Source organism: Varroa jacobsoni, unplaced genomic scaffold (assembly GCF_002532875.2).
Source record: "Varroa jacobsoni isolate VJ856 unplaced genomic scaffold, vjacob_1.0 scaffold_781, whole genome shotgun sequence".
In the NCBI taxonomy this organism is placed as follows: Eukaryota; Metazoa; Arthropoda; class Arachnida; order Mesostigmata; family Varroidae; genus Varroa; species Varroa jacobsoni.
In genome coordinates this window covers 223,953-245,479 of record NW_019213683.1, presented here as the reverse complement: position 1 = coordinate 245,479, position 21,527 = coordinate 223,953, and the positions used below count along the sequence as shown (strand labels likewise).

Here is a 21,527-nt window from a genome sequence, read left to right as displayed (position 1 = left end):
TATATTTTATCCATTACGTAAAAGTAGCTTGCGTCGTCAATAAGGTCATACAAACAGTGTCACGTCATCTGCACAATAGCCATACAAAAGTTCGCATGTAACAAAGGCTATCGTTTGTGTTTTTTGGCTCTTAGCGTATGCATGCATGTGTCTCCACCAGATCGAGCCAACACTCCTCATAAAAATGAATATATACATATAGAATATCTATGCAATATTTTGGAACACAGGTACATAGCTTGACCGAATGCCCCCTGTATACTTTTAGAAGTACGTAAGCTGCAGCATGCTCGAACCTCACGGTCGTGCAGTACGAGCGCGTCTATGTTACAGATCCCTGGCATAGATTGCTTGCTGTTTTTATTGCGCCTTCTAATACATTCAAATGCGATACAGCATTCATACTAATTCCTCGGAACAGGACCAGGTCGCTTAACTCCCGCTGTTATCGGTCTAGTCAAGCCTCAGGGCAGAATATCAGGATACGATTAGCAGGGAACAGCAGCAGGTAACTTGTAGGCCAAGGGCGAGCCAGCACAACAAATCGGGCCTCCAACCACACCCTTGAGGACAATCCTGTGAAGTCAGACGACATGATAATTTTTTTAGACGCAAGTAATCCTGTTCTGGTCCAATGTGAAGCGATCAATCTTACGTACCACCTCGAGGGCACAGTGGGTGCGGAAAGGAGCAAGTGAAAGGAGATAGGTTGGAATACTCAGTTTGTATGTACAATCGAATCTTTTTTAACGCTACGGAGAGCTGCCAGCTAATTATGGCTGAGCAAATATTTAAGGAAAATAATCTTCGTTTTGAAATGCATTAACCGTTAAATAAGTGCCAGTTAAACTTACGCGAGACAAGTAATCCTGCTTCCTGTTCTACTGCCTGGTTGTTCGTATAATGTTTTGACAACTTGAATATAAAGTATATCGACCGCCAGATTTATTAATTAGACTATAATGTGGTAATCAGCTTATGAAATTTCTACTTTCTAATTAAAAACTTCGGCATCTGTCGAGTTAATTTCAAACGAAAACTAACTTTTACATAATATTAGTTTAATAAACTGCACAAAATATATGATAAGTCAGGTTGGCGAAGTTTTTGTTCAGGTATGCCAGAAGCGAACGTCTTGTTTTGAAACGCGTAAAAGCACCCTTGAATAGCGAAAGCAGTATGGAGCAGATTTAAATTGGTACAATTTTTAGAGCTTGTTGACGTACTAGAAGACCGTAGGCTAAATGCAGGCCTCAACTGGCGCCTGTCGAACACACTTCGATATAACGTACAAAACTGGTTTGTGTTTGTATGCACCAGCAGGCTACCAAGTGCGGTATAAATTTCGCAAAGTAGAGGCGCTGTTGTCAAGAGCCAATAATATTTAAGATAAATAAATCTCAAAGGTTGTTTCCTTATGCAATAGCGTTCCTGTTGCTTATAAGGCTGATGGTGTATCTATTCCAAGAGCATATGGTAGCTCAGATCGAATGAAAGAGTGCCTTACTGTCATTGCAGAGAAAATCTATTGTTATCGGTTGCTTTTTTAGGAACCTACGTCTCGGACAGACTTTTAAGAATAGAAGACTGAAATGTCCAGCAAGTACGCTCCGCAATGGACAATAAAAACTACATATTGTATTATCGGAAATGTATTGACTGCCTTAAGTTAAAATGGGAGAAAATACTTGTATGTTTTTTAATAATATTACTTAACTGAATATGTACTATTTAGATCGATGACTTTCCTGGTAATACTGTCCTAATCCTACGGCTATTGAACTCGTGTGATTCGTGGGTAAAAAGTTGCAACAAGTAATTTCTGCATCTCTTCTTTGAAGGTAAATTAACATTATTGAAGAAGTTCTGAAGAGAGCGAAACAGATGATGATAATAATGGGGTGACGTAAGATTCGAACTATTCGGCGAACGCATCAGAGTTTCGATCCATACTCTCCCAATTTTTGTCGGGGGTAGCTGAAAGTATATGTGGTCTGACGTTGTCATCGTGGAAGACAACACGCCTTTTCCGTTCACTATTCCGGTAATTTTTTTTTAAGTGGCTTGTTTTAATTTTGCCGACTGTTGACAGTAAGGATCCGAATCAGACGTTCTGCCAGGCGGCAGTAGTTCATAATCTTTCGAGTCCAACTAAATACATAGCACCGCCTTATTTGGCGTCCGATTCACTACGGATTATGGAATAGATTATGTTACACTTTTTTGATTTACACATTATTTTTGCCTATGAGCGATTTTTCATCGTCCATGATTAACCGTACTAAACAATGCACGAGAGTTCATTGCGTAGAGGCTAGGGTATCCATCCAAACATCGGACTTCGTTTTGTCGCCAGCTTTCTTCGAATCGTTTATTTATCGGCTATTTAGTCCCTTGATGATGTGACGGCTACCCCGTATCGGTCCTGCTCAACTTGCAATAATTTCATCAGCATCTTCCATAATTTACCGACCACTACGAGGAGCATTTTTTATATCGAAACTTCTAGAACGAACGCAACCGAGGCGTCTTTGAGCCGTTCCTTCCGACAACGCATCTTGACGATAAGCACTATAAATTTTTTATGGGTTTGGGCAGTATTCGTGCTTTTCTCGTAACAAAAGATAACGTGTTTTTATCTTTTGTAATTTTGTTTATCAAAAAGACTTATCCTTGAGGCATCGGCGTTAAGTCTAAACAAGGATATCCTCACGATGTTAGCACATCTACTACTATTGAATTTCAAGTTTTTAAATGACACCGACGCAACTTCTATTACCTGTGAGTTAAAAGCCATCTGCCTAGCAGAATGGTCGACTATCCAATAATGATATATTTAGTATATGTTAAGCCTGAAGGAAATTGTTTCACTCACAATATTGTCACCATATATTGTGGAAATCTAGTTTAATGTGGACACCACTTCAAATTGCAATTAACTAATGTAAAAGGAATTCACATGTGTTATTATATATAGTGAAAACTCCCACGAGCTGTTTCGATTGGGTTCTTGGCAGTCTCTGAGCAGTGCCTGTTTGTCTGTGTTCCTGCGCAGTCCCATTGGGCTTGCAGCACAGTAAATGGGGGGTTACTCATCTAAACCACTGGCAGAAGATGGCAAGAAGATATTGTCAAAATGATTATATGCATCAGTTCAGTGTAGACTTCAAAAGCCCAGTGTAACGTCATTTCTATACTTGTGGGTCCGTATATAAATTCAGCTATTACAGCGGGGCGGTGCAGCCCCTTCCCAGTCATCCCCCAGAGGAATGACCGCTGAAGTACAATGGAATACACTATATATATATATATATATAATATATCGTTGGAAACATAATTAATTAAGACGTTAATGTTAGTACTTTTCCTAGTAATAATGATTAACAAAAAGTGATGACTTAAGCTGGCCATGTGTTGAGCGCGCGTCGTGTAATGATTGCCGGTCACGCGTGCATGATTTTTAGAAGGTCTATTATGTTCTACGGTGCAAGCTTTCGATATGCGTAGCCTGTCATTTCGGCCAAATATCGTTCATTTAAATTGAAACGACACGACAAATAGCAACAGAAAAACATCACAAGAGTCCCGTTTATATACACATATATGCGTACATGCGCGCACTGGCCGTAACCCTTGAAACTTAAAAACAGGTTACAAAGTATTATTCATTAGTAAAATAACCCCTAGCGATTATAGTCCTACCGCTGTAGTCTTCCTTTTACGACGTCTATTCTCTTCTAAGCAGCATTCGTAATAGTATACTAGCAGGGTGGTAATAAGGCCATTATTGTTATATGGTCAGTAAATCGTTGTCCCAACGAATCGAATAGGCTTTACAGCTGCTCTTCGTGAGTCATACAGCGCTCACGACGTTAACTTACGAGCTTAGAGAAATATAATAACAGCGTCGGAAAATGGTAGATATTATTTCTTCTCTCGTAAACGGGTATGTCGCGACGGTTATGTACGGAAATAATGTTATAAATCTTCATGGGGTTGTAAAAAGGTTTAGGGTGTGAAGTAAAAGATCGATGGAAGAAACACGAAGCGTTCTACGCATGCACCGCTACTGCTAAGGTCAGTACAACGCATGTGTAACAAAAAAAAAAGAATCATCTTTGTGACGTCACGTGATTTCAAATATTGACAACGTAGGAGTTCTGGTTCATATCCGGCTGTCAAGGGATGCCTTGCTGAGTTGCAGATATTGGCTCGCGATGGAAAGCCAGAGCGTCGAAGGAGAGAAAGACTGAGTGGGTCATTCTGTAAACCCATCATGTTTAGCCATTTCCTGGACTTCCTACGGGACTAGTAAAGTCTAATCATAAAAATAAATGCTATATCCAGCTGATGAAACTCCGTAGAAGCAGACCGGCGTTCCACGTTATGGTCCTTCAGTGGTTAATGAGTACAACCAGTAAACTCCTAAATTTCGAAGCGATAAGCGTTATGAAGATTCGCGAATCGACAGTGCTCATCGTTCCGTGGATGGCGATGTGGCAATGATAAATATGTTGTGAGATAAAATTTACGTCTGCCCTCCATTATTGGACAGAACTAGTGGGGCAAAGGTAATTTCTAGTAGCTACATTACAACTAGCAGCGCTATATTGTAGTTAATGCCGTTCTGTTCTCTATTTAGTGATCATTATTCAGATTGCTCGTGTCGATAGATGATCGCCTCGTGCGTTGAAAAGCTATTTATTCCTAGGCTTATGTGAGATACACGTTTTACAGGTGATAGCGTCCAGTTCAGGTAATTGGGCCAAGCAAACTTCTTTCGAATCCCAAAGTTGACCTGCAGTTCGTTTCTGGCACGAAGTCGAGTTTTGGCCTTGTGCCAGGATAAATAGGCCGAAGTATGTACTTGTAAGTGTTCCGTCATGCTTAAAATAAATACCTAAGGAGCACGTTGCAGATGAAAAAAAGGGAGGTGATCGGTTAATTAACAGCCTTCAAATGCTCGCACGATTGTTAAGCATTTCTCTCGATGCGCTCGGCTATTGTGCATAAATTTGTTAGAATATTGGTATCGTAGATTTTGCCGAAACGACGCTGTGGTACGTTTCGGTATCTAAATATCTAAAAAGACCTCAGTTTTCAACTGATCCTCCTGAAATATCTCCAGAGCCAAAGCTGTCATAAATGAAGTACGATCATTTTTTCGACAGCAACTTCCCGCATGTTAGAATATACTCCCTCAAATTATACTGAATGGAAAAGAGCTACATGTCAAACTTTAATATGATTTTTTTTTTATGTGTAAACATACGTGCGAGCCGTCTCAAAAATCGTTTCGACAGTGTTTATACTTGTTGCGTGTAGATCTAGCTTGACGAGAAAGCACAAAATTTTACGCTAAAAATGCAAAACGCACACGTAAATCTATTTTCGACCGGTCTACACGATCGTGCGAGGCCAAAAGTGATGCTTGTTATCCCACCACGTAAAGCACAAGATTGCCGTCTTGCTTCCAATCAGCATTTAGAAGCAGTGATTATTAGTAGTCGAGTAACCCGAGCTTATGCTACGCAAAAGGCTTCGTACACAAACTTGAAAAATCGGTAAAGCTATCGCTAACTGAATCCGATACGGTCATCCTGAAGGCTCGTTATACCTCGCTGTGGGTTCGCGACGTTTCGGCTCTGGAAAAGCGGCATTTCTCCAGTAAGGACCGAGCAAGCATTACCTTTTCATTGCATCTGCCGACTCCACGTAGGCGGCATGACGGGATAGTCTAGCAGCCCTTAGAAAGAGGATGATCATAGATGCTAAAAAAAATCAGGCTGTTAGAGAACCATCCTTGATCTCGACCAAGTAGCGTTCTTTTACATTTAGCCTTGTAGGGAAGGTATGATCTCCGCATAGCAGCAGCAATACCTGATTCTGATTTAGAATCTCGTCCGGGAACGAAAGCAAGCGCAGCAACATTTGTAGGCACACATAGGGCCCTATAAGCTTAGTACTGAGATCATCCGGGAGATGCGACGAATAAGAGCGTGCTTGTTCTACGGAAGCCTGATGATCCAACGGGGAACGACAATTGGCCGGCTAATGATTGACAAAACAATTAAATATACTAGATACTTAGATTTTTTTTTTTCGCTCCTAACGATAGGTACAAAACTAAATTTTCGAAAAAAAATTTCTTTTGATTTATTGCGATTTTGTCCAGACTGTGTTTCGTATCATAAAATGGTCCAGAACTTCTGAAGTATATAGATGTCTGCACATCGTTCACTCATAGCGGGTTAACTGACAGCGTATATCAAAAACAGCGTAATATGATAATGCTAGTACTATAGTAAGAAGCCATTCAACACGGCTAGCTCGATGAGATAACAGAACAGCTGCACCGAAAAGGTTTAAAAAGAACAATTGGTTCAGAAAGATCGAGAAATTTTGCAGATCGATTGTATACTGCGTCCGATGTTTAGGCGCAGTATGGATCGATAAGTATTTGAGGAGCCTAGGTGTCAGTAATTGCTAAAAACAGCCCGATGTGTAGCACGGTTCGTTACGAACACGAAGACGCATGTTATTCCACTGTTAATAAGCCTCCAGCATGTTACACATAGGCACACATTCCATTCGAATGTCCTTCCTTAAACATTATTGTATATGAATACTTGGTTATACATTGTTTTTTTTTTTCAATAAAACTAGAATCGATACCTTTGCAGACAGCTTATAATAGCTTACAATAGAACACATTTAGAGATGTTTTACTGACGAATGCCATGAAAAATTCTGAGTTCTGTTGGAATTGGAGTTTCGATTAGTTGCTCTGAAGAACACATAACCATTAGTATAAATTAGACATTTTTTTTTCGTACTTAGGTAGCATATAATACCTAGCCCGTTGTTCTTCGACTCTGATTTTTCTATTGTCTTGAATAGTTATAAATTGAATAAATAGCCAATATAATATTTCAAACTCTGTCTCAGATTAGAAATAGTTTTTGTTATGGTCTGAGGCAGGGTTTACATACGACTTAACACCTACATTACAGTCCAAACTGACCATCTGTTGGTGGTCAAGATGCTGGAGCAGAGATATTTCTGAGCGAAGAACAGGGTGGAATATTGTTCAGTGACACAAATTATATATAGCAACGCCCTCCCATGATACAATGCGTCAATAGCGATCTTCCAGTGAGGGAGCAATGACTACTCCGAACTGCTCGTCAAACTACACTATCCTCAATCTTCACCTGTCTGAACTTGTTTGTCGCGCTTTGTTATTTCTCTGTCTTACGGGCTAAGTCCGTCTCTCCTTTACCTGTGGCCAGGTGAGCGTATTGTGGTGCTTATTGGTTCGGCATCGAAGCACCTAGTGCCAGAAAGATTTATTTTACTTAATTTTTGAGTGTCGTGTTAAACATGCCTCCTTTGTTGCCGTTTGACTGTTGTGGTGGTAATAAACAGCATGAAGGTCTACCGTTACTGCCAAGTGTCTGTAGATAGACGCTGCGCCAGAAAAAAAGCACTTCACAGGCCGAGCGTTTTTCCCGCGCGGATCTCTCTCGACGCCACCGACGCGGCTCAAACGACCCATCCTAGTCATTTCCCGTAAGAAACTGATATCTTCTTGTTGCCAGCAAGAAAACAATCGGCGTGCGAAGAGTACGCGAATACATTGGGACCAGAGCGACCCGAAGCTCAACTCGAAGTCAGTAGGCCGCTAGCCGCACATCCGCGCAGAGGCTCTGATAGGTAATAGACCTTGCGCAATGGCGGCTTCGACGATTTCAGTGTTCGGAAAAACTAAACTCTGTCTTCCAGGTGGACGTAAATAGTCCTGTGTGTGTCACTTTGTCTGTAAAGAGTTCAGAGTATCGAACGTGTGCTGAATATTGTCGTCGCAAATAACTAACCGTGAAAGAAGAAAGAATGAACAACCTTCATTTGATTCCATGCTAGCGTATTGTGTCACTTCTATGCCACCTGTACCGATGGTAGCAAGACAATTGGCTACTCCTGCTACGCAAACGTATACGATACCTAATAAGAAAATTCGAGCGTGGGCCCGGTGAAAGAGTTGACTGGAACGTGTCCTAGGTGTGATCCGTACGTAAGGAAAGTCCAAATAACGGGTACACGGACAAAGCAAATAAATTAGGGAAAGGACACCGCGATTGTTATAGTTACTGTACCGTGTTAAGTTAATTCTAGTTCGAGTTGTTAATTGGAGGCGTTTCTAGGTAAATAATAACGGCAAGAATTGTCATATTAAATACACTTCTCAAGTACAACATACTAATTTCCATTGAACTTAAACCTTCCGCGTTTTACCAAATTCTACTAACGATACGTGCGATTAATGTACTGGGTACGCTCCTAAACTAGTGAACAGGAATACTTCGTGGAACCTAGCAGCAGGAGCTTTAGCGTTAATTTACTTCCGAAAATACGGTAGCGGAAGTTGCAGCCGCTACAGATTTTCCTTTGAGTAAATGAAGTGATCTTCACCATGTCAAAGAAACGACTTGAGTTACAATTGATTATATAACCAACTTAACTCCCTTGACGTCTCCAGGCTGTAACTTCAAGCATGCAGTCCCGCAAACCCTTGCCTCGATCGTTTTCATATATCATAGTTTCGAATGCGTGTTACATTCCCTCTGACATATCTCGCATGTCGCGTCCATCCTAATGCTCTATTATTATATTTTTCTATTTCGCCTAGCATTTTTGTCCAGCGTCACAGTAGGGAGGGGGGTCGATGCCATACTATTCCATGGTACCCTATAAACCGAGTGTCTTTCGCGTTATATCTATAAAACGAATGTGCTCTTTGAGCGCTTTTATACCAGCTATAAGTAGGCCCAGTCAGTTCAAGGACAACCGTCCTTGAAACGCTTAAAACTATAAACATGGTGCGGAAAAAGCACGTTGGGAAAATAACGAAGTTCATATTCCGCTGCGTCGGCTTTCACTTTGATACGGTGGCTCTGAGCTAGCTGGCTGCAAGCTAGCACATAAAGCAAGCGACTATGCGAGGAGACCAATGCAATGTTAAGGGAGAAAACGCTCAGCTACATCGAGCCTCATAGAATATACGTCTAATTGTTTTTTGTGCTTCTCGATGTTATTTCTTACGGCACTACCGATTTACTTTGTCCATACATGACATTAAGTACGGTATTGCCTGCCAGTTTCATAAATCATCCTGTGAAATCCGAACTGATTGTTGGGCCGCGAAAAAAATCTGCGTTCGGACAAGTTGTAATCGGCACCCCGAGCAGACTCGTTCCTATATGTATATAGCAGACGATGACTAATGAAAGGGATTATGGACAATGCGCCACTAGACAAGTCCTTTCAGATCAAAGACCAGGTAACATTTTTCATCCATACTTGAAAAACGTCATATATATATATATATATATATATATATATATATATATGTTTAGTGTTACCGTAATATGTGGCCCCTTCGGACGGTCTATTTCACCCTCAGCTTTATATCCGAACGGCTGGGCAAAGCAATCTATACGCATACGTTTGGTGACCTACTGATATGCATTCAGTACAAGAAGGTACGCAGTATGTGTATTATGTTTAGGTCTTTTTATATCAAATAGAGCACAATTGGCGTTTGCTGGCACCCAGCAACTTAACATCGGACTCGCGACAACAATAGCGTGTATATCCCAGTGTGATCACGTAGACTTTGCTAGCATCTGTTCGTTAGACCTACGTAGAACAGAAGGAAAAACTTCGAACTTAAATAAAAGGAAACCAGTGTGTCGTATCATTTTATTCCTATATAATCGAATTGTTTGATCTCCGATTAGTGCAAATAACGATAATCCCATATTTGAACCGCTCTAATTTAATACATCTAGTCTCCATATTGTTTCGATCCGTTGAGAATCAATCCCCCGCTGTATACTGAAGACGACTTTTCACTGAATTTTATTATTAACTTTATTAATTATTAAGCTATCACAAGCGTGTTAATCGTGAAGCACATGTTAACGTATATCATAACGTGCGCTATTATGACCACCGAGGAGTAGAAGCATTCTATCCGTTTCCTAGTAGGATTCCGTTTTTTCAAATAGCCCACTTGGCCGGCTTTTAGGTAGCGTATCAGCGAAGTCTGTTTGTCGAAATGCAAAACGGTTTCCATCACTTCTCCTTTTGCCCGTCTTATACGTTTCTCCACTTTTACAGACGCGTCCTCGGGCGGCGTCTTGGTGCGTCGCGTCCAACCGCGGGTGCTGACGCGTAGCCACACAACGACGACGGGTGGTCCCGAGACGGCCGGCGCCTCCGAGGATGGCGCCACCGTGGCCGAGGCGGGATCCGGTTCGGGCAGTGGGCGCGCGGCCGCCCTACCACCTGTCGACACTCTCGAGGCGTGCGAGAGAGCCGCCCAGAGGTTAGTACTATTTAACAATAGCTATTACTGTACAAGGCAAAACACATCTTTGTCTTAATTTAATATTTTAGAAAGCAAGCAAAAGAAGGGCAAATTTTTCCTCTCCCTTAGAGTTTTCAAGCTGTAGCATCGAGTGACTTCTATAATAGCGCCATACCAAGGTCTCTAGAGGCAAGCATATTATACTAAATTTCAGCATGTGCTGCATATATCTCACTCGTTGATTTATGAAGTTGACGTGGAAGTATTCTGTATTCGCTAGTGATTTATACTATTACTGTGAATAATTTTTGGTCTATTTTTCGTATGGTGAACGTACACGCATATACGTGTGTACGTTCACCATACGCGTTGCTTGGAACTATTACAGTCCAATGTCTATTTTTGCCTTGTGATAAACGCAGCTTGATTTCGTTGCGTAATAAAGTGTACATAAGTAAACTAGTTGTTTTACCTTTAGCACTTCATTGGTATTTTGCCCTGTCGTGTCCAGACGTGACTGAAATCACGTTCACTTAGAAATTGCCAAATGTACGCGTGCTAGATCGCTGGGCTTGCTAACGGCGAAACGTTTGTCAAACACTTGGCACGCAAGTGCCCATTGTTAACTAGCAATGTAACGGCTCGAGCACCCCAGTCGGGTGAGATATTTCAACGTTCATATATAGCAGGTTGATGAAATATAATCTTGATTCTTCGCTTTGTGATCACCTATAACACGTTTCACGTAGGAATGTTTCAACAGAAACTATCGATATATCGGCAATAGTTACACGGGTATCAGACATTAGGCATATAATAGGACGGAAATAAGTTAGTGCAAAATATTTCAATCGCTAGTGAATCCGTATAGGACAGTCGTGGTAGAACGTTTCAGACGGCACCAGTGAATACACACGTTTTGGCTCAATGGTTTGTTGAACGGTTAGTTTGCCGTTTTCTCATAACTAAATTCGCTGGAATAGAACGGTCGAGTATTTTAGAAAAAGAATCATCACAAACACTCTAATTATTGTATCACTAAATTTTAATTTAAAATTTACGATTCCTGTAGAAGAAATTTCAATTTTGTAGCCTTCTAGGGCGATGTGCATCAACGAACAAAGCCAAGAAATGGTTCAAGGTCAGGGCTATTTGCCCTTTTCTCGAACCAATTGTATGTCTGTGGCTAAGAAATCTTGTCTCTTCGGAAGCAATTTTATTCGCTCGAGCGGAACCGCTTGCAATCTGCCATGGTAATTTCTAAGCACTGGTCTGTCATTATCTAGCTGACCACGGGCAGCATACAGTGATAACTCGTTAAACAACTTTGCCCATTTTGTCGGGCCCGCCAGATGCATTTATTTCCGCTCATTCATACCTGTAAACAAAAAGAGATTCGGTCACTCACTACTATCAATATGAAAGCATCGTTGATAACCAGGCCTTCGTCGTTCTGTCTAACAAATTGACTTTTCCAAATGTCAGATATCCTGCTTAAAGTAACGTCATCCACCAAATCAATAAACGCGGAATCAGACCATGTGTCAAAAAGGACAACCGACGGAACTGGAAGAGAGGCCGTGTGAACTGCAGTTTGGGCAAAAGGTAGAGCAAACATGAGTTCCGCAACGTGTCCTCGACTGAGATGCTTTTTTTTTACAAACTGTCTACCTGCAAATCGAGCAAGTCGCAAGCACTCTGGTGCTGCCTGATAAACAAGGAGCATTACTCATATCCTGGGAAATTTTCAAACGAAACGCAGAGAAAAAATCGAGACGTCAATTACCACGTCCGTGATCTTGAAAAAATAATGCAGCGAGGTAGCACCTGATGCACAGTTTACTGCGGTTTCATCGTTGATTGTTCTCGTGATCAATTTTATGACACACACGCTTGCTCTTATGGACCATTTCACTTGTTGTGTCACCCCATAGGCAGTTTCGTTTCCATCAGGTACAAATTATCAGCAAAGACATTCCGCGATAAAAGTTATAAAGAATTACGAAATTACTATAGCTCTTGGCTGCACGCTTCAGTCGTCCTAGCAACCTTCTTCCAATCTTGCGACTATTCCGAATATCGATGCTTGCCAGAATCCATATAACTGCCCAACGATGCGTGTATTCACGCTGTTCGTACGCAGATAAGTGCCGGATGGAAGGGTATATCTGAAGTCCTACGATTTCTATCATATGAGCTTGTGGTGCGGTATAGCATAGAAGGGTGCTGCTGTTGTCTCGTATCCTCTATTTGGATTGACGCCCAATGACTGGTATTATTAGATCCGCAGGGGGTGTTGGAAAGATGATGATGTTTCTCACCTGGATGATACTTAAGGAAAGCAAGTTCGAAAGAGAAAGGACTTTGAGTCACTCTTTAACTGAAGCGAAATGATGCAGAGTACTGAACGCCGTCCGTCGTTTACGTCCTTCCCGATGAAGGCACTTACAGGCACTTAGCTGTGTCTTAAAAGTCGAGGTTATCATTGTAAAGCATCGTTTCACCAAGCCCTTAGTGGCGCTACCTACCATTAAGTCCAGTTCCCGTCCACCTCCCTCCATACAGTATGTTGCCTTGAATGCTCAAACGTACCCGTACGTCTAATGTTATCTCTTCCGCTATTTCCAAATGCCGAGGACCGACTTATTAGGGTATGTGGCTGCCAGGGCTTGCGCCATTGCCATTTCTACATGGTCCTTTCACACCATCGTTACTTAGCCGACCGTTGCCTGTAATGACTCTGGGCTCTAAGCACTCATTAATGCTGCAAATCATGAGGCGACGAAAATGGCGCCGTTTATAAGCAGCAACGGTAGAGTGGTGCAGCTGCTCTTTTTTCTCCATAATACATAGCGGCTAGACTGTTTCGTGCTCCGTTTGTAGAGCAGCAACTAGCCCAACTGATGCTCCTTTTCGGCGTCATGCGTACTTTTTTGCGTCCCGCGCTCTCTTCCGATCACCCTTCACTCTGCTCTCGCTTGGTTTACTCCGCTGCATCCATATCTATGCCTTGACAATTTGGAAACGAGGTACAATGTTGAAGTGATTTCGAAGCAAAATGTTGAAATTCTTGAAAACTGCCTTTTTCCTAGCACTAGCACTATTCCTTTCACTTGCTTGAGGCAAAAAAGTACACAAAGTATGCTTCTTTTATAACTTCTAATCGGCTAGCTTTTCTACCTTAGCATAAGGAGGTAAAGACTTGAGGAATAGTTGTCGCGAACAGATCACACAACAATGCTACGAACGCAGTACTATGTATGAGTGCCGCGTCTCGTACAACTGCCATTGGTTCAGTTGCTTGGGCCGACGTTGAAGAATCACTGATTCTCGGCGTCCGGTCACGTCAATAGCTACTCCGTTGCGTGTGGAAGAATGCCCAACCGCTTCCTAAACGGACTTCATGGAGGTTCTAATAAACGTAACAGGGGTAAGTGAGCGTTCCGAGAGCCATGGGGACTGGTTAAAGCGAGGGTAGTTTGATTACGTTGAATACGTTGTAAAAAATTATGTGCTCTGCGGATACAGTTTTTGCTGCTATTCAGTCAAAAATAATAATTAACTGTTGGTGGAGCAGCTATCCGTGCACACAAAGATCGAATTAAGCATTCGACGTAGAACGGGGCTGCGCGAGCTGAATGTCATAAAGTATTGCGCTAGAAAAGCTGACTGCTATTTTACACGGTGAAGATCGTAGCCATAGGTTGCCCTGGTAACCGCGTGGGCAATAGACTAATAATTTGTGGATGGAAGGACACGCAATTTTCTTCACTTTAAGAAAAACTATAGTATTTGCTTAACAGTTACGTTTTATCTGCGTGATAAAAATTGTTACGACAAGGTTTCGTTTAATCGAATGCGTTTCTAATACCTGTAGTCGTACGAGAAGAACTGGTTGAAGCTCATCAATACACAGTTTACGAAATATGCCTTCTAACCTCTATTCGAAAAAAAGGAAAAGACTTCTTGCGAACTCATCTTGAATCAAAGTGTTGAAGTTTCCGTCAGCTACCCCTTTTCAGACAAGTAACACTACTTGTCTGAAAAAGGGTACTATGATTTGAGCGCAATTTAGCTGATTATTTATCTCAAACAAACAAACGCACGCCACGCCATCACCTCTTCATGAGTCGCTTGCTCGGTTAAGATTATATCTGTCGCGTTCGGGCTATGAGCTGTACCTAAGCACTGTTGTTTCCTGGCGACTTGGGACTACCAATGTTGGTAACTTAGCGTTCTTCGGATCCGTTTTTCGATGAAACGGGACCGTTTCATCTCATCACACAAAAGCGTTCTGTTCGCGAGCAGTAGATTGTGTGTTTACTTATACTCGCTGACTGAATGTAGAAATCCTCGAACTGAACGGCGTTTAAGAGGAATTCCTTTAGAGAGCCCGCCTAATTCGCTCCTCATGAATAGCCCATTTACATCTTGCCAGTTTTCGAAATCGAACCTTCTGCGCATAATCATTGTTAAATTGCTCACTTATTCAAAAGAAAAAACGAGGATATAAAACAACGATTACCTGTGACTTGCTGTCTATTGCTGTAATTATTTTCTATGAGTATGTCTCTATCAAATTGATCCCTTACAAGATTACCGATGCAACAAAAAGATTTAGGATATACTGGCCGACGCGGCGGTCGATGAATGGTCGCATCCACTAGGCACGACGAAGAGCTGCCGTACTTTCTGTCGCGTCAATTCCAAATCAACAATCAATGTCAGTGATGTGCTTCCTAAACCAATATTCGGGATGGGTTCGAACCATAGTGCACCTACGTAATTAGCTAAATAAGCTGCATAAATCACAGATTATGACCGAACTTCTAGAAGCTCTTGAAGACATGAGATGAAACCATGATTGTAAGTCTTCGGTAGCCTGTACCTTACATTGATCACTTTAAACATTTTAGTTCAATTACAATGGGATAAATGGGCTAAAAGCCGCTTGTAGTAAAAAAAGCCTAACGCTGATCTCAAAGTTAAACGGCTCAAGTAACTACAGTCACTCACTTGCTCATACTGAGCAATCTTTATGCTAAAGATCTATGACAATATCCAGCTTAATCCATAACAGACCAATGACTAAGCGAGTGTGAAATATATATTGGCCTTTTTGCCTATAGTTAAATGTGCCGTACGGTCCTGGCGTAGCTTAACGTCTTACTTATTTTACCTTTTTTGGGTAGACGTGAACCGAAAGCAATACGCAGATAGGATTACAGACAGAAGAGAGATAAGCGACAGGCGATACCTATGAATGTCAAGACCTATGATCTCCGTTTAACGGAAATAGGAACTGTGAGTGACGTATATCCCTATATAGTGAAGCCTGTACCACGAATAAATTTCTCACTATATATATATATATATATATATATATATATATATAATCAAGCGTAATATCAGTTGCAGATATTTTAAAGATGTTACCTGCAACTCGCATTTTATCATTGTGCATCTGACAAATCGTGCGTATGCTAGGAGTGAGGTAATAAAACGCTACTGCTTCATGGTTAGATATTTCCTTTCGAAAGGTCTGCGGCACTTTCTTAGGCAATACCGCAAATATCTTTTATTTCTTCTTTCTTTTTTTACTAGTAAAGAAGATTGTATAACGTGCGTTCATAACTTAAAGTTCTTGGCTATAAAACTAGGCCATACACAGACGAATCTCTTATTAAGACGATACATTTTTAACAGTAGTTCTACTGCTGCTCATTCTGTTGTCACTAAAGTAACGTTCGCTCATAAGACAATTATTTCTTAAAAGACCGTTACTTAAATGACACCGTCAAATGGAGATGGAAGAATAATTAAGCGAACCACTTACTTCGAGGGTATTGCTATGCCTGCGTGCTACTGTTGGCCTATGGTGGCAGTGAATCTTCCTGGATTTGTTGCCATCGCTTCGGAAGAAAAGCGATAGCATTGCAAAATAGGACAGTATCTACACGGAAACATGTGCCTGAACGGGTTTCTTAGGCCTTCCTGCTTGTAGGATGTTGCACGTTTGGATGAAAGTTGATATCAGCCACGAGGTTTTGCATAGAACCTGCTTAATCTAACGCAATTATAGAATACAGCATGATAATACTTGTGCCCGATAGGCCCATCCGTGATGCGACATGCTGGAAAGCGTACATTCGTGTGAGGAACTATCGAAAATTCAGTGGTCGATAATATCTCGATTAAGTACGTGCATGTGCGATTCGAAACGTTGACCGCGTGCTTTTTTTGACACCGAACAGTTTGTCCCCTGGCATAGCCAACCGGACATATTTTATGCCTGAAATTTTTTCCACCGTCATTACGCTCGTAACGCGTCTCTGATGCGCGTCGGTACAGAGACGGCAACTATCCACCTATACGTTTAGCCTCAAGCTCCGATAGCCAAACTGACGTAGGCAAGCGAATATAAGCCGCTATAAATTCTAAGAGGAGTTTATCGGGTAAGACATTGCGAATGGTAGAACTAGACAGAATCTCTATACGCGTTCTGTGGTTGTTAAGTTGGCTTTGATTTTTTGTTTCAGTATGTAAGGTCACAGCCAAGCTATAGCAGGTGATTTACGCTGCCTAATGCAGCTATCCGATTAAAGATAGACGCTCTATTGAGTCCTTTATCGGTAATGGACGAAATAGATAAAAGTCGCCGAAACTACCAGCTTAATCACTGGTGGTACTTTGGATTCTGATATCATTGCCAGGATGAATTTATTTCCACCCTTAAACGACCAAGCGATCCGGTCTGAGGTTATCTAGTGCAAGCGTGGCGTACTACAACTTCATGAATTCCGAGCCGCTTATTATGACCTGAAGCGTACTGTCAACGGTGATAAACGAACTCCGCACTGGAAAGCTAGGATTACTATTTTTTTCAACCCTCGCGATAGGAATATTATTTAAATTCCAATATAATAACAAAATAGCCTCTTTTTAGAGCAATAAGAGACTTTGACTCTCATGCTCCATCCAAACGACAGGATATCGTAGATAGTAGTAATGCATACTTCGATTGAAATAAAAAAAAAAACTATCTATGTGAAAAAAAGTTAGTTAGAAAGGTTCCACTTCATTATCTCACATTTCATGCTGAACATGCGTATATATTTTCCAGATAAGTAGCTTTAAAGTAAAGTTTTTTGCCCTGCAGGGTTCAGAGTAAGCGTTCCCCCCCCCCCCCCCCACACACACACATGCGAATGCGAGATGTTCATTGTATTCTGCATATAATGTACGCAGGCTTATCGCGAGAACGCAACGGAAAAGCGCAGGCTAACCGAGAAGTAGGAACGATAAGGTATAGAAAGATGGCGGCTGGGGCTGGATTGTATCAAGTGGGGCAAGGCATTACCGGCATACGAAGAAGTGCGCCATGTCAAGCCTGCCAATTAGCTGAATGTTTTACAGGTAAGCGGCCGCGTCATCCTCGCAAACCTCATTGTCGCTGTAAACCCTACCAATTACATAAAGGGAAAGACACGGTGTAGATACGCCGATTGATCGTGATTTAAGGTCGAGGCAGGACTAGTCTACCATGCGTTTACTTATTTTCCGTAAATGGCACAATATTGTTCAAAAATAGTCGTCATCCACAGTATGTTATCTTACAGCACAATTAGCAATGGCAAGTGCTAGCATCTAGATAATTTCATCTATTTTGTCTATAGACAGAGGTGCACAACAACAACACGGGGTGTAGCTCTAAGCTCACCAGAGCAGTCGTTAGGGATCATAAAAGAGACGGAGCTGGGTACGTTATCCAATTCTCCAATGAACAATCCGTTGTACGGTAATAGCGAAATAGCTTGTTTACATAATATTACGGAGCATGCGTATGCCTGTAGGCAGACGCCAGGATAGATAATTAAATTACAAAGAGCCCTTGATTGGTATGTATACACAACAAGAAGCTCGTGGGCAAGGACATAAAAAGGCATATGCTGTCGTATCCAGATATCGGTTTATTTGCTTGAAATAAACATACGAAGTTATATTGAAGCCCTTTGTCGTCTGAAGCTGTACCGCATGAGCGGTTCCACCAAATAGTATGCCATATTTGGGTTGGCCTATTGTCAAATATGTGTACTCCAGCCTGTTGACCAGATGTACCTAACCCGTTAATGCATTTTTTATCTAATTTTTATTGGTAAAGCTGCACCTTAATTGCCACTCGGCCGCAGATTTTTCGGTGTTGTTTATCATATTATATTTACGTAAAGTAAAATAGTGACATTGTGACTAATTTGGGATAATAGATCAAAATTGATGGTCTTCGCAAGACTCTTACACCTTAGACGCTGACAGCCTCAAAGCTATAAGAGATCCTGTTACTGCTCCTATTTATGTCCCCTCTTATTTGCACCGCTTTTATTTAAAAGCTTGGTAGTCGAATGGCAAATAAAATGACGGTCTATCAGCCTCTATACTTAACAATACGGCCCAAATACGAATCGACTAAGAAGATTTACAAACCAGCTGCGCGGTGCATATTCGTGTTAACGTAGTCAGATGCAAGTCGCAGTGCCATATTCCTAAACCCATTTTAAAACCACTAAATGTTTTAAGTTTTACGTCCGATGTGTTGTCTTTAGGCATTGCCCAAGAGAGCTGGGTCCGAGCTCGAAATGAAGCTTGTACACGCATACAAGTTTCAAATCTAAGCCATCTTAAACGTGCGCAAGTTGAACGCCCCTAAGTTTAGTAGTAGCACTTGTTGTACAACGGCAAGGCCGACTGCAAGCCAGGATTTCAGAAGCTTCCTGTAAATAGGTTGCGCTGCTGAGCGCGACAACACTTCAAGTTTCTAAACCTGTTTGCCGCTGAAGACATGTCGTTTCGAGCCGCCTTTGCGACCTCTAGTCGGTAGCGAAACCACTAATAGTTAAGGTCAAATGAACGATACGTTTAAGAACATTAACAGTTCCGTTTCCAATAACAGTATATATAGCATATATACTGTTATATATATATATATATATATATATATATATATGTATATATATATATATATATAGCAGCAGTAGTAGTAATTCGATTAAGTTAAAGTTGTGCTTCTAACTAACACGGTAGCGCCTTTTTACTGCACCAAACTAGATCTGTGTTCCCAAGGGCTTCCCCCAGCCAACCTAGCCCGTTGCTAACGCCAGCACACAAGCGACAACATGTTTACGAAGTGGTCTGACGGTCATCAAATGCTGTAGCCAAACTGCTGGGTCGTTGGACCGTTGCACCCAATTTTAATGTAAACAACGTGACTTTGGAAAATATTCTTTACCAAACACGTTAAAGCCGGCTTATGGCACCGTCCAATGTACATGCTACTGTTTTTGTCCGTTTCCAATTTTGAACGAATAGCTTTTTTACTACAGAAAAAGCTTCGTGCATTACTTGATTTGCTATGAGAACCACCCGCGTCCGTTCTAATATCTAGCATTCCGTACTTTGAAAGCCCGTTTAATGTCCCGTTCGCCTGCTATTATTTAGCACCTTTTCTTACCAGTTGAACCAGCGGGAAGCGAGGACGGATCACCGCCTTCGTGCATCAATCACGTACAGGCATTTCATCTCGTTTTCTTCCCATCTCTAGATAAATTCTCAGCAGAAGATAATTCTGTCGGGCGTACGGTGCAAGCCGTAGTTTTGACTGATTGTCTGGAACCTCTTCGTCATCTGCCTTTTGCTGCGAAAGGCAGTGTCAAATCAGAATGTTCCCGACGGTACTACCAGACAACTAGTCCAATGTGTTTCTATGCGCAATTTTTTGTTCAATGGATGCTTTACGCGGCCGCTATCAAATGTCTCAATACAGACATTATCATATGGCGGTACTGTAGCTTTCAAAGGGAAATCTCATAGTTGTTATTATGGGATTCTCCCTGTCGCCAGTCTTTGGCGAACGCAACATCTTTTCTCTAATTGAATCGTCAGCTTCTCTGAGTTGCGGGATTCTTGCATAGAGTACGTGGGTCAAACATTTGGTTCTGACGAGGGATATCCATCGCGAATTTAACGCGAAATGATTTAGAGCTACTGATGCTAACATACAAATCCAATTTATACGGAAAAAAAAAGCTGTTGCACTCATGCGAGTGGGACCTCTGTTCAACTAAATAGGTTAAATAAACTAAAATTCTAAAAAAAATTCAACTAAAAATTATTGCTTTTTGCTTTAAGGTAAAACAAGATCGCTTTCTTTAATATAAACAGACGCGTAAGGGTAAATTTGTTGCGTGAAGACGTAAGGCATTGAAATGTTTAATTATGTTTGTCTGCAAATCAATCTGCGGGACGTACAACACCGTTATCAGCACAGCTGATGTTCCACACTTATCATACACAAATATCACGAAGACTATTGGTAAACTAAGATCTTTTCTTCGGATCACCTTGTCATTAGAATGAAAAAGGAAATGCGGACGCGTAAAATATATCTTAACTAATGCAGATTGAACTACTTATTTCAATATAGACTCTCTGAAACATATATTACGCACTGTGAGCAACTCACGCATACAACTGCCTTTGATCAGCTATAAACTTTAAGGGAGGTCAACTTTTTTTTTTTTTTTACTTGTGCCTTTACTCCTTTATGCTGTTTGAGTGTACTAACGTCGACGATGTCAACTTGTTTACAACGTAACGCGGTACCGCGGTGATAATTAACTCCGAAGTCGTCGTCTGTACGATTTTAGGAGTGGAAACGTTTTCTCCTAAATTAGTCTTAATCCTCAATATACCCTCGCGCTTTCACACTATAATTTATCGCCAAAGAACTTAATAGATCAACTGGAATCATGGGTAACAGCGATCAGCAGGAAAAATAATTTCCTGACCCTCAGGCGTGCTTACCATTCCTCATATTGCATCCACTCTATTTCCACCCCCATGTCCCTGAATCATTCTTGTTGGGTTTCTAAAGTCCAAGCGTTTTCATGTTCTTTTTGCTTGCTTTTTTTTCGCACCCCTACGCGGTTCCGCCGTTTTTAGATTTGGACGAGTTTTTGATGCAGAAAAATCGTCAATAATAAATACCTTTTCTTATTGTGCTGCTCCGATTATTCGTTTCATGCTCCACGTAACGGCGGTTCGCTCCGTTTGTTCGTTTATCCCGGCCTTTCCAACTATATCCACCGCGTAGCTTTACGGG

The 21,527-nt window shown here is 41.4% G+C and overlaps 1 protein-coding gene and 1 long non-coding RNA gene across 4 annotated transcripts in view; one reads left to right on the top strand and one right to left on the bottom strand.

Moving 5' to 3' along the window:
* The window catches only part of LOC111263677 (dual specificity calcium/calmodulin-dependent 3',5'-cyclic nucleotide phosphodiesterase 1A), a 285,107-nt gene that overhangs the window by 197,492 nt on the left and 66,088 nt on the right, over positions 1-21,527 (top strand). For all 3 annotated transcript variants that reach the window (XM_086969741.1, XM_086969739.1, XM_086969742.1), the window contains exon 7: positions 10,183-10,390. In XM_086969741.1, coding sequence (XP_086825867.1) covers positions 10,183-10,390 — 208 coding nt within the window. The remainder of the gene's footprint in view (positions 1-10,182; positions 10,391-21,527) is intronic.
* LOC147753051 (uncharacterized) lies at positions 11,395-12,596 on the bottom strand. The gene is made up of 2 exons (XR_015312400.1): positions 12,159-12,596; positions 11,395-11,750 (listed from the first exon to the last, which is right to left on the bottom strand). It is a non-coding gene; the product is annotated as an uncharacterized LOC147753051 (long non-coding RNA).